This window comes from Mobula birostris, chromosome 17 (genome assembly GCF_030028105.1).
Source record: "Mobula birostris isolate sMobBir1 chromosome 17, sMobBir1.hap1, whole genome shotgun sequence".
Lineage (NCBI taxonomy): Eukaryota > Metazoa > Chordata > Chondrichthyes > Myliobatiformes > Myliobatidae > Mobula > Mobula birostris.
The window spans coordinates 39,989,330-40,003,811 of record NC_092386.1 but is presented as its reverse complement, the minus strand read 5'-3'; the positions used below and the strand labels follow the sequence as shown (position 1 = coordinate 40,003,811).

Sequence of the window (14,482 nt, the reverse complement as noted above, 5' to 3'; positions counted from 1 at the left end):
CTTTTACAAAAAGTCATATTCTAACTTGAATACAAAAGCCAGAATGTTTTTGTATAATACTTCTCATTTTCATGAAAAAAAAGCAGATGTTTCTATGCACTAAAAAAATTCAACTTTTTTTTTCTTTTTTTCCCATTCTCTCTTTAAATTGGGAAATCATTCAAGGGCAAAGTAGTATGCTTAATACATCTACATCACATATGTGAAAATCAAATCCAGCATAAATGTGGATGATGTACTTCTGGACAGTGTCATTAAAGCACTGGTGAAAGTCAGATGTGCCATTACTGAACATCCATAAAATGGGGCAACCTCGATAGGCTGGAACATAGAGACTTTAGAAATTAAATATCTAATGTCACACAAATGACCCAAGCTGAGGGAATGGATGGACTCTTGGCTACTGTGATTGGAAAGTTTTTACTTTTGTCTTCCATTCTTAAATTCTAGTACTTTAGCAGTTACTTAAAAATACATGCAGTTGCCACTTTATTAGGTACCTCCTGTACCACACAAAGTAGCCACTAAAAGTGTGTTCATAGTCATCTGCTGCTGTAGCCTATCCACTTCAAGCTTTGACATATTATGCATTCAGGGATGCTCTTCTGCACAACACTTGTAATGCATGGCTATTTGAGTTGCTGTCACCTTCCTGTCAGTTTGAACCAGTCTGGCCATTCTCCTGTGACCTCTTTCATCAACAAGGCATAGTCACCCACAGAACTGCTGCCTACTGGATGATTTTTGTCTCTCACAGCATTCCCCCAGACGATGAGCAGTTTCTGAGATACTCAAACCACCAATCACTTCACAGATAACGTCACTTAGATCATATTTCTTCCCCATTCTGATGTTTGGTCTGAATAACAACTGCACCTCTTGACCATGTCTGCATTGAGCTGCTGCCACATGATTGGCTGAAAAGATATTTGCATTAACTAGTGTAGAGGTATACCTAATAAAATAGCCACTGAGAGGCCTTCATTAATTTTTTTTTAAGTATTTGCATCTCCTAAACAAGTTTTTAAAGATGTCTCTGAGCAATACGCTGTCCTAGATCTGCCCAGGGCTGGGACTTTAGAATCTGCCATCTGAGTTTTGTGTGCTGCTGGTGGAACACTGTGTACTCTGTGGGATGGCCACAGCTTGGGGGCTTTGGGGAAAATTGGAATCAGATTCAGGTTTCTTACCTCTGATATATTGCATGAAAATTTATTGTTTTGGGGGTAGCAGTGCAATGCAAGGATATAAGAAATACTGATGATTTCAAAATAAATAGTTCAAGATTGGAGTTTGAGGAAATGTCACCAAAGACTCTGACAAGGTTCTACTGACATACCGAGGATTACATTCTGATTGATTGCGTCGCAGCCTGGTATAGAGCTTCCAATGCACAGAACTGCAAAAGGCTGCAGGCTCAGCCAGTTCCATCACAGGCACCATCCAGCGTCACCGCCAGGCACACGTCATCTTATTACTACCACCACCAGGGAGCCTGAAGACCCACACTCACTCAAAAATTTACAAGTAGCAATAGAGGCTTTGGGCAAGATTGAAATCAGAATCAGGTTTATTATCACTGTCTTATTCATGAAAAAAAATTGTTGTTTTGGGGCAGCAGGTACAGTGCAAAGATAAAAATTACTATAAATTAGAAGTAGTGTACAATTAGAGTTTGAGGAGACACGTCAACAAAGACTTTGCAGATTTCTACCGATGTATGATAACGTACAGGGTATATTTAAAGCACAAGTTGATGGTTTCTTGATTAGTGAGTGTGTCAGAGGTTACCAGGAGAAGGAAGAAGAACAAGCTTGAGATAGATAATAAATCAGCGATGATCAAATAGTGAAGCAGAAAAAATGGGCCAAGTAGCCTAATTCTGCTCCGGTCTATGTCTTAAAGTCTTAAGCTACTTCTTTGTGCCATCAGACTTCTGAAAGGTCCACGACACTACAAACCTACAGGAATGTAACAGCAAAGTGCAAGTGAAGGGCAAGATCAAGCGCAGTCTGGAATTATTTTATCTTCCACCGTTCCTTGTTTATGACAATTATATGTCATAAATACAAAATAAGGGCATGAACTCCAAACAGCTGGCTGTTTTCCCTTTTTGCTATACACCAAAGCAAGATGCTCTATGTTCCAGTGGATCTCAATCCAGTAGAATTTAAGTCAGCCAGAAGAGGAATGAATTCTAGCCAATTTCAGAAATTTATGGCCTGTCTAGTCATTTTCAGCAGCTGCACTCAGGGAAAAAAAGGTCTATGTTTGTTTCTCAATTGCAAACAAACAAAGAAGTTGCCATTTTTATAAATCTGATGAGGAAACATCTCTGCCTAGCATCTACATCTGTAACCACCAATTAAAAATCAAGGAATGAATTTGTATGTCTATTCTTTTTTTTTTCTGTTCAGGACACCAACGTATATTTAGTTTGTTATACAACTCCCTTAATGTGTCCAAATTGGTAAAACTGGAGCAAATATCTCAAAACACAATTGGTAATATCATTGTCATACTGATTGCTTTTTCCCCTGAGAGAGCACCACATGGCTGTAAGCTCCTGTCCCTTTCAAACATTATTTAATAAGAAAATTTTGTTCTATAATCTAAATAGATCCCATTGTTTGCTATATACACTGTACTCAGCTTCATTTAAAGCAACCCAAATTTTCAGTTATCCTGTTGGAAGTCAACGGGTGCTCCTCTTGCTCCCACAATAGTTACCTAGACAACAGTTAGCTAAGCAATGCTTCCCTCCGGTTGTAGCCCAACATACCATCTATCAAGAATCTTGCTCTTGTCAAGAGTGCCCAATGTTACAATTCCTCGAATGTGCTGAGCCACACCAGGTTACCTTTTCCAGTTAACGCCCAGTCTTTATACTGGCTGCACAAGGAAGTTCCCACTCAGGGGATAAAACTAAACCCACTGTGCAAACGAGTGACCTGGAGTGAAACCTGGGCAAGAGGGTTCATTTGAAGCAGATCCAGATCACAGTCTCCAGTTTTTACTATGCCTTTAACATTTTACAGTTAAGGAATATTTGTTATTAACAATTACTAGGATTTTGGAATGGATGAGAGTTAAAAAATACTGCAGCTGCTGGAACTCTGAAACAAAAACGCAAATGCAAGATCAGGTCAGGTGGCGTCTGTGGAGGGAGAAGTACAAAATGGAAAGATCAGTTTTAATTAAAGGTTATTGATGAGGCCTCAAATGTTTCTCTTTCAACAGACACGGCTGGTCCTGCTGAATATTTCTAGTGCTTTTTGCAGGCATGTTTGAAGTACCATGTCAATTAAATCTTCTAGAAGTTAAACTATTAAATACAGAGGCATTGTGAGGACTAATTGCACAGGATTGTAAATGAGTATGGAGACAGCAAGCAGTTTTCCTCTGAGCATGTTGGTGGATGCCAAATTAATCAAGTGGAAGTCTCAGGCAGATGTTGGCTTGTTTCATTTTCCTATCATTTGAAGGCTTCAGAGAAGGAATAAATACAAATGTTATTTGATTGTTTGATTTGTAATAATGATAATCAGAATAAAGAAATGAGGGAGTGAATGTGCTGGGCTGATGGAAGTCCTTACTTGTCTGCACATTAAAGTAACTGTTGCTTGGGAATGCAGGAGGGAGAGAGAAATCAGTCCCAACACACGGCAGATGTAATACTGTGGCAGCATATGATTCATTCAGTTTAGAGATTCAGGAATCATTTAACAAGCCCCCATTTATCAGAGTTCTCATGCACTCAAGGCGTGAAAGTGTATACATTTCTTGACCTGTACTGCCCTGGAATGCCAGATCTAGCCAGCTCTGGTTTACTCATACTGCAAAAACATGACTGTGTCAAATATTTATTTTAAAACAGCAACAGTTTCTGCATTTTCTCAGAAATGGAAATCTTTGTAGACTCATCTTCCAAGTTTGGATGTGTAACTTTGTGTTTATATTTTAAGATCATTATCTAAACTCCACAAAGATATTCAATGTTAATCTCCTAGCTCCAAAAGACCATGGTTACTGATGTTAATATTCACTACAACAGTGCAGAAATAACCACAGACCAAAACAGTGAAACAGTGTGTTATATTAAAAGAATTATTTTACAGTACAGAGACCACTAGAGACAGACTAGCTGAGGTTACATTTCCAGTGTTTCAGATCTTTGCTTTAATTAAAACAAATTGATTATTTTCTTTACATATATGAATATCCAGTGCAATTCTGCAGCATTTTTGCACTTCTTCCTCCCATTGTCTTATTTTGTAAGAGTTATAGTCACATGTGACTAGTTTCTTTCTTAAAGATCCAACGAACATACAGCATTAGAACTGTATATTTAGCCATCAATTAGATACAAAACATTCCTACTAATTTAAGAATCTTTCAAATATAACAATATTTCTAACAAAGAAAAGGGGATTAAAAAGCTAACAAGTTGACCACAGGGCACTTTCAGTGGTATATAATGCATTTGTACAAAGAAACACCTCAATAGCTATTAACTTATTTTCCCTTTATGTTAATCTGTAGGTTATAACAGCAACAGTTGACAGCTTTTCGAATTTTAGTATTATCATTGAAAATGAAGTGAAAATTGATTGTGAGCCCAGAAGCTTTCTCTTAAGTTTGGTATTCTAAGACTTTAGGCAGAGAGGAATTATTAATATAATATTTGTGATTATTCTAAGCAAAGCAAGTTTTAACCACAAGATACAAGTTTAATTGTCAAGGTGATGGGCAACTTCCTGGAAGTCAATTGAATCACAGAAAAGGCAAAGGAGCCTTAGATAGCTAAAATGGATCCCATATTAGTGAGAAAGATTTTTAGATTCCTATTTGTAAAAGGCCTTAAATAAGACAATCAACATGGAATAAAGAAAATAAGGTAAAAGAGAAAACCAGCCAACACACAGCAGTCATTTGGGAGTATAATAGTTTCACACTTCTTCTAGACCTAAGCATCCCCTTTCAGTGCTAGTTTGATGTTACCTTATAGAACTAAGGCCATTATCTCCAGGGGCTACACGTTCATTTACGTCTGCATAAAATATAGAAGTCACAGGACTAATACTCACAACAGAAATTGAGACTTCATAGAATAATTATTCTACCTTTATAATGAATGATTTTTTTTGGGGGGGAGGTAGAATTGGAATGTGGAGGGGTAAACAGCTGTCCAACAATAGGTTGGAAAACAACAATATTCCAGAGTGATGCTCTGTAATACATTAACTCGAACATAGTCTGTATGCTCTTGTATCTCACTTTTAGAATGAACAGTGCTATGAAAATGTCACACTCTATTCTTGCAAAAAAATTGCATTGAAGAGCACAAATATCACTTCCACTGCACATTAACAAGTTAGATAATCATTTAGTACAGTCCTTACCATTAGAACTTTGCAGCTTGCAGTGTGCCAGTATTTAGCGCTGGTCTCAAGCCAAGCAATTACATTCTTTGATCTAAAATTATGTACTTAACAGAAAACTGTTGATGAATGCAGCACCAGTGGTTGATGCTCCATAAATATATACAGTGGTGGTTATACATGTTTAATGATTTGTACCGAGAACAAAACACTGAACTAATGATGCAATGTCTTTTCTTCCTGACCGCACGATCATCAATAGTGTTTCTCCAAGAATCAGTCGTTGGCTCTGTCATATTTCTCATTATGATGTTGTCTCTTGTTGACCTCTTGCCAAAACATAGCATCAATAATGATACTGGGCCAAAATCAGCTTTGCCTTAAGACTAGCTTTCTTATTTTCACAATTTTCACTAAATAATCAGCCCTATTTAACATCCAGAAATGGACAAGCAAAACATTTAATCCAATTAGATACTAAAAGAACCTAAGCCATCAATTTCAGTCCCTATAAACTCTATTTGTCACTGGCTTTCTTAAATGGCAGATATGAAGTTGAACCAGATAGTATGCAACTTAACTGGATCCCTGAATGAATTTCTAACTACACCTAATCCACTTCTAGATTAATAACCTAGATCTGCTCCTTAAATGGTTATCTGCTGTTGATGACTTAATTTATATCTAGTGATAGCAGAGAGATGACCACTTCAATAGATTTCTGATGACTTACTCACTTTTATTTTGTAAGCATGAGGCCATTGAAAAAAATTCTGCTATCCACTTCCTCCCTTATACTAGGCCCTGTTTACCCATTATCCATGCGTTCATTGTTCCGTGTTGCTTCCCATTTAAGGTGTTCCAGGATTTTTAAATTTCCTACACGTTTTCAAACCAAATCTTGATTGTCCTCCTCCCTACTTTAGAAATCTTATTCAAAGCTTTGATCAATCTGCACTTCCCCAATTTTAGCCAACAGAAAATTCCGGTCTTTAAGCACTTCAAAGAGAGCTTTCTGATGTTAAAGGTCCTTGTGCTCTAGAATTTCCTCCCTAAAACTCTTTGCTTTTCATTCTTTTTTGCTCCTGCATTTGGTTGCATCTTAAGATCTACAGTTTGGGCCAAGCATGTGGTCATTTGTTCTATTACTTCATGTGGCTCAGTGTCAAATACTGCATGCTAGCAATTACATGAAGCATCTTGTGATGCTTTATTGACTGAAAAGAAAAATACAAGTTGTGGCTGTTGCCACTGTACGTCTTATTCGGTGAAGTTCCCTGTTAATTTAGGTGGTAGTTTAGTTGGGGAGGAGGCTGGTGAATGGAAAGTTCTCCAAAATATGAATAATCTCTCTGTACACAGATTTTCATAAAGCAAAGAACTGACATACAAGTCTCACAGTAACCTACCTAAAAGTTTACACTTCCACAAGAACAAGCATTCCACTTTGAAACCAAATCACGAGTGTATCCCTATGCACAGCCATTCCTAGTGTTGATACAGGACAAACGGTTCATTGTCTTCAGTTCAAACAAAGGGAAGAAAATCTGAACATTGCTGGCCATCCAGCTGTTCCTATAGATAGCTATGCTCTAGATAAGCTTAAAAAAAAATGTATATACTAATTTGGAAAAGGCAACATAGAATAGTATTTAAATGGATAGGCAATTTGGAAAGAATGTGATAAATATGGAAATATTGTTTTCCTTCCCCTTGAAAACAAAAGAATGGGAATTAAGCTCCTACTTGGCATGTATACATTTCTCCTGGTCTATTTTCCTCTGTTCAGGCCAATAGAGATGATATTCCAACCCATCTTTAGAAAATGGTTGAAAGCAAATAGCGTGGGAAAGAAATAAATATTGCAATTTTTAAATTTCCCTCTATTGTTTCAATTGGTATTTAGAATATCTTGCAATTAATGTAACCAAAAATTTCTATCAAATAAATTCAGGCCAAAATGTTATTTGCTTGTTCACATTTGGAACTATTCCTACTAAAATAAAAAGCAGGTAGTCACCCAAATGTAGGTTCTGTTCTTATCCCTCCTTCCTGAGCAATAAACACACTTCTTGTATAGTCTGGATAAATACGGAAGGCACGGTGATGAGCACAGAACATAAGGAAATAGCCAAAAGCACCTATAAAAATGCTTTGTGCAAGTATTCAAAGAGTAAGAGAATGAAGGGTCAGTGGCTAAACACTGCCATTGATAGCGGAAGCAAGGTCTACACCTGGGGCTTGGATGCAGAACAGGGGGAAAAGAAGATATGTGGAAGTAGAGTCATTTACACATCATAAAATCAGTCACAGATTTTGGAAATGTTTTATTAAATTTCTGTTCAAGTGTTCCAATGATGCCAGATAGGGTATGCATAAAGGGATATATTAATTTGGTTGTGGGTATGTGGTTGTGGATTGATTGTTGAAAAGTAATCATTATTTTTCTGCAGGGATACACATAATTTTTTTGGCACTTAAGTTATTCAGTTAATTCACTTGTGACAAAAATGTATAAACTGAATTTAAAAATAGTCCCTTGTGCTACAATTGGAATACTGTTCTGATTTATTTTAGTTAGAGATACAGTGTAGAACAGGCCCTTCTGGCCCAACGAGTTGCATCGCCAAGCAACCCACCTATTTAACCACACATCAGGTTTAGCTAGAAAACAAAACAAACAAAAAAAAAAAAAGCACTGGTTCATTTTGGGTTGGGTTGGGTTGGATGCACAGGGATTAATGCAAGGTCACCATTTATGCTTTGGATGAGGAGGATATATCAACGTTCGATGATTCCAATCTGGGTGCCACTGTTACCTGTGAGAAGGATACAGAGAGGTTTCTACAGAGAAATGGATAGGTTACATGAATGCACAAAGTGGCGCATACAATATAATGTGGAAAATGTCATCTTATCCATTTTGCCTTTTTTGCTAGAGGACATTTTAATTGGAGAGGTTAAAAGGTGCCATTAGTGGAATCCGCAAGTACTTGTACATTAATCATGAAGTTAATATACAGGGGCAGCAAGCAATCAGAAAGCAAATGGTATGTTGGCCTTCACTGCAAGTAGGTTGGAGTACAAGACAATAATATATTACCTCAGATTTAATTTAGTCAAATGAATGTGCATCTGAAAGATCATGCACTGATCTGGTCCCCTTTCTAAGAAAGGATAAATACTTGCAATGGAGAGATTGTATTGAAGCTTCACTAAATTGATCCAAGTCTATGGGTTTTGTGCCATGAGAGATTGTAATCTGAACCGCTATTTAAGAGAAGTGATCTTGTGGAAATGTATAATTTTATTTTCTGTACATGGCTTAACAGTTTGGATACGGTGTTGATGTTGGGCTGGGACCAGAGGTCAGAATCTCAAAATAAGGAGGCAGTCATTCGGGACAGATGAGAAGAAATTTCTGCAGAGTTGATAAATTCCAGTCAGGGTGTACTTAATATCTGAAAATGGCTATGTCCGAAGGAACTGTGGAATCTAGGGTTAGTTGCAGGTAATTGATGTGGAATTAAAAGCTCAGCCATAATATTATTAAATAAGGAACAGCTGGATGAGCTACCCTTATTTTCTGTAATTAAACTGCCTACTATAGAAAGGAAACAAATGGTATCTACCGTTCATCTATGTGGTGGGAGGGATTTGTTTAATTATTGGCTACAGGGTTAGTTGGTGCTGAATTCAATAAATAAATGGTAAATCACTGAACCAGTAAATTTTTGAAAACCCTCAAATGAAACATACAAGCATTATTCAAAATGTGAATGCAGGGTGAGGAAAAGGGTGCGGGGGGGGGTTGGGCGCAAAGTCAAATTGTGCTGCTGGAATGGTGGATACAGTTCACATATTCTGACTCTGGGTTTATATTGATGGTCAATCTGGTTGTCAGTCCCCACAATAATCATGTTTATTTTATGGATAATGACCACAAATAATTATTATCAAACTACTTCAAATAATTGAAAAAAGGATACTTAGGATTTGAGGTTCAGAACTGAAGCAGCCATAGCTGATGAGAACAAGTGGGCAAATTGTGCAGAGATTACCAGAGTGCAGATGTTATCAGACTGTTGGAGGTACAGTATCCTTTAAATTTGCTACTTTACTGGAAAATGTGTCTGCCTTAATATCAGCAAGACCTTCTCAATGAAGAACAAATAGCTGATTGTCCTTTTAGATTTAGAGGATTACCACTTCAGTTTATCTGTGTGACACTGGCTTTATTTTCTTCCACTTGGTCTTCCACTTCCAATCTGTTGCAGTTTATTTTGACAAACATTGCACAATATTATTATGGAGTCTCCACAGTATTCATATTCTCTTGTGATGACTGGTGGGTGTGAATTTCTTGCAGCTCATAAAGAATGTTTCAATGGGGTCAGAAAACATTTCTTCAACTTGGAACAACTGCTAAAGAATTATATTAAAAATAGCATATTTTCATCTCGATAGAGAGATCGTAGAGAGACAATACTCACTACCAATAGCAAAAATGAAATTGTTTCAGGACTAGATACAGTTCCATTTAGATTTTTTTTCTAAATTTTCCTGGGAGCAGCAAATAAAATCACACTAGGTTAACTTTTAACTTTTGTTAATCATGGAAAAAGGGAAATATTGAGAGTAAGGGATCCATTAACTCTTTACAACATGCGATGTTTATCATTTACTCTAAGGTAGATTCAAGTTCAGTTGGAATTAGTACAGAAATGTCTGTAAAGTCTGGACAGTTTATGATATCCCCTTGATTGTAACTTACTTTATTCTTCCATTATTGTGCGGGTACAGATATATTAGTGTTGGTGCATTAGATGTTAATTCAGTTGACTTTCACGTCTAAAAAGGGCTTCCATCAAGAACATCAGTTACAAATTCAAGCACAAAGCCTTGACCTATGACAATATACAATCTTCATTAAACTTATTAAGTAATGAGTTACAGTCACCTTTCTTTAGCTCTTTACTTATCCCTTCTCCTTTCCTCAACACTACAAAAATGTTAAGACTTTTGAGTTAGCAGATAAAAACTATGTTTCATACATCACTAATTGACCTTCCATGACTTTGCTTTCAGTGAATGAGACTGATGAGTAGAAATGATGAGGTATGAAGCGGAAATGGGAACAATGAAGTCAGAATACGTATTGAGAGTGAAAGTGGGAATTCCTGTCAAATAATGGATAGAACTCTTCAGGTTTGGAAAGAACTCAGAAGTTACAACCATGCAAACAATGTGAGTATTTGAATGAGAAGTGACAGAAGGACAAAAAGAAAGGCAGAGATAGAGCTGGTACTAGGGATAGGGTGAGACTGGGCAGAGGAATGTGCAGAAAGCCAAAGAATAATTAAAGGATCCAAATGATGAAAAACTGAATCAACAGTAGAAACTCTTTCAACAGGGAAGAGCATATATGAGGGACTGATGCAAAAGAGAACAGATAATTTTAGGAATTTTATTCTGAATAATTTAATCTTATTGTGTGTTCCATTAAAAAATTAAATTTCAGGAATCTTTAATGAAGCGATCTGGGGAACTAACTAACTGCTCAAGAAATTTTGCTTTTCAGTGAATAGGAAACAATTGCAGTTTAGTCATTTCTGAATGGTTGTTTTCCTATTATGCAAAACACCTGAGCAAATTAGCACGTTTCTCAGCTTGTAGAGTTCCCCATTTTCTACTGGTGCCTTCTGCCTTATTTAGAGCAATACTTAGAAAGTGATTTGAAGTGGTATTGTTTTATTAAGTCTGTCTTCTACCAAAACAATACCAACAGCAGTCACTTCAGAACCTAGCCAATCTTGTATTTTTTTTAACCTTTCTCTTGGCATATCAACTAGCTTCAGTTTGGATGAATTCTAAGAATGTTACTCTGTAACTTGATACTCCTATTAAAAATCTCAATAATTCTGTAATAAAATGAAGAAATAATAAAACACACAGTATCAGTCAAGGTGGAAATGAACTTATGCCCTCCATCCCAATTCCAAACAGAATAACTGCTACCACCAAAGTCTTGAGCGAGCTTGTATGAAATTAACCAATTTCAACAAAGATTATAAAAAGTCTTGGAAAAACAAAAATAAATAGTTGAAACCTTCTGGTCCTTCATTCAATTAAACGGCAAAAGAAGCTTGTCACTCTGCTCAGCGTAGTTGGATTTTTGAGGCTTTTTTGTATATCAGACGGAAGTGTCCAGAAATTACGATCAAATACAGCACAGAGCTGAGAAACAATGACAAGAACGTTGAAGTCTTTGTTTTGCAAAGTCAGCCATAAAGAGCAAATCTAACAAAAGTGCTATAGTGAAAGGTATCTTTGTGTTCAGGCTCCACTCCTAATAAATAACTTCATAGACTGTAGCCTTCTTGTCTCCAGAGCCAGTGATAATGTATTTATCATCCACTGAGATGTCGCAGCTCAGCACCGATGAGGATTCCTTAGACTGTGAATTTTTTATATTTAAAAAAAAAGCACAAATAAGTGACAGGAAGAGAAAACAAATTTGTATACATAATCATGGAACACTTAGTACCCATGACCATTTGTGAGACAGCAGACAATGCAGATTTGTATCAGTATATAGGATTTAATGGTAACTTAAAATTAACTTAATTTCATATAGTAGCTCTTTTCAGTTAACAACAAAATTCTATTGCCTCTACCCAAATATTTTACCCCCCTTCCACTTTCATAAGGCAGTAGCACCCCTTTGACAAAATCAAACCTCCTTTTCCCTTGGCTCTAGGTAGTCTGCTCGTCTTACCCATACAAATCAGTACTGCAGGTCCCACAGCCAGACTTAAATCGAGAACCTAAACTTTGGAGCAAATAATTTGTTTCTGATTTCTAGCTTAGAAACACTGGATTCTACAGTAGCACATGCTCAAGGGAATTTACAAGCTTTGCTTCTGCAAAATGTTCCACAACATAAACTGTCTACTTCACAAACAGTACAGAAGTGAAAACTATTTCTGGAATCATACAAATGTGTCTAAGATAAGAATCCCAAGTTAAAGGGAATGTTTATTCTGATCCTGAATGTAGTGCATTGGACTGCCAGGGGGCCACACACAGCAAAGGCAGGAAGAGAGGGCTGAATACAAAGAAGGCAGCTCGGGCAGGAGAAACCATTTTTTCTGGTCTGTTAACTGACTGTTCATTACAAATGTGCTGGCTCCTATGGAGACTTGGGATCCAACCTGCATTATTTTTAACCATGCATTGCATCCAAACAAATCAGTGCAGAATTACAAAGGAATCAGAAAATCTGCTCTACATTTTTAAAAATTATTTTCATTCCCTTGGCTTTTAAACAAAATTTAAAGTGAAATTATTCTACATCTAACTTTAGATTTGAAACACCAATGACAAATTAATTTCTAAACTTTGTGACACTTGCACCAGGAAAGCAATAGCCCTATGTTACATACAATTACTCTTCAATTGTGAGCCTCACTGCTTTCTCTACCCTTAACTTCCCAAAAACATCTTGATACCATCCAGAACTTTAGTTGTGAAGTTAGATGGGAGGAGAAGTTTCCTCCAGCACTTGGTTTATGTTGTGTAATAATCTAGGAGTTAAAAACCCTATCAAGATTTTTTTATGTTTTAATTGTGAGAAAGTATCAACATTCCAACCTTACCTGGAATATGCTAGCTCCATAAGGTGTTCTCCAGGCATTCAGCAGATTATCCTTCCCAGTGCTTACAAACCATTTGCCTAAAAATCAACATGGAATACATGTTCAGCATTTTGTTTGGACAAACTGGGCTTTAGGAAGAGAAAAATAAACATTACTAAAGAAAATTTAAGTCATATCTCTTAAATCCATACCTCTGGACCAAACATTATTAAAAGCAAACCTGCATTTCCTTATGCATCTAACTTTCCATTGACTTCTGACATTCACAATGTGAGGAGAAGACATCGGATGTTTATCCACACAGCTCTGCTACACCTCTATGTACTTCACTACTAATTAAATAACTGCACTTAAGTTTCTTTGAGACAGAAACTTTACAGTACAGTAATGGGATCAGAAGAGGATCTCAAGAGTTTGACACTCAAGATCAACAGCTTTGGAAATGTGTAATCTCTGTGCTCTCAAAACTGAAGATAAAGGAACATTTTTGTCTGTGCCTGAAATCAAATTTAAATCATAAAACAGTCTAAAAGTAAAAACTAATTGATGGAAAAATGAAATTCAGAAGATATAAAAGCACTCAGTAGCAGTAAGTGGTGACTAATTACTGTGGAGTTAGAAGTCAACAGGGAACAAAATGCTTTTTAACATGTCATAATTTTAAAGTTAAATGAATTTTTGCAGTTTGCCTTGTTGTACAGTGTAATTATTCATGATTAAGATCAGAACTGTCTCCAAAAATTTAACAAGGTGACAGCAATTAGTGTTGCTGCCATACAGCTCCAGCAACCCAGGTTTGATCCAGCTTTTTGGAGTTCTGTCAGTGTGGAGTTTGCATGTTCTCTTAGTGTGGGATTCCCTGGGTGCAACTCACACATTGCCAAAGGTGACAGAGTAACTGAAGAATGTAAAATGCCCCATGTAGGTGGTGACAGGATAATTGAGAAGAACTGATGGACATGTGAAGAAAAGGTTAAGATAATACAAGCTGAGAAAAGGAACTGATGGAAATGCTCCAAAAAAGTAACACAGACTCACTGGGCCAAATGTTTCAAAATGAAAAAATACCACAAAACTAATTGGTCAATTTTGTTTTACAGCTTGACAATAACTGTCTGACCTCAAAAATAAAATAATTACTATCCTATTTTAAGAATGTATTAAAAGTAGTCTAGGAAACCCAATAGTATCCTTTATTAAAAATCTTCAGACATCAAGGAAAATAAAGAAATCTTTTACTAGCAAAGCCCAGCTACTATTTTAGGTGGCCTAAGCAATGAAGTGCTGTGAATTTTCCACTGGAAGCAAAAGGATCAAATGGTTTGAGTCCCAAAGAGGCACATCTGTTTACGATTGTTGACTTTCCTTCTGAAAAAAGGTCTAGGAGTGTTTGAATTTCCCCTAATCATCTTACTCTGACTGTCATATTACATTCTGTTGCTG

At 36.6% G+C, this 14,482-nt stretch overlaps 1 protein-coding gene across 8 annotated transcripts in view; it reads right to left on the bottom strand.

The window, feature by feature from the left end:
- Positions 1-4,077: 4,077 nt before the first annotated feature.
- LOC140211627 (transducin-like enhancer protein 4) overlaps positions 4,078-14,482 on the bottom strand; it is a 156,702-nt gene continuing 146,297 nt past the window's right edge. For all 8 annotated transcript variants that reach the window (XM_072281565.1, XM_072281566.1, XM_072281567.1 and 5 more), the window contains 2 exons: positions 13,040-13,116; positions 4,078-11,838 (listed from right to left, as the gene is read on the bottom strand). In XM_072281565.1, coding sequence (XP_072137666.1) covers positions 11,731-11,838; positions 13,040-13,116 — 185 coding nt within the window. In that variant the 3' untranslated portion in view covers positions 4,078-11,730. The remainder of the gene's footprint in view (positions 11,839-13,039; positions 13,117-14,482) is intronic.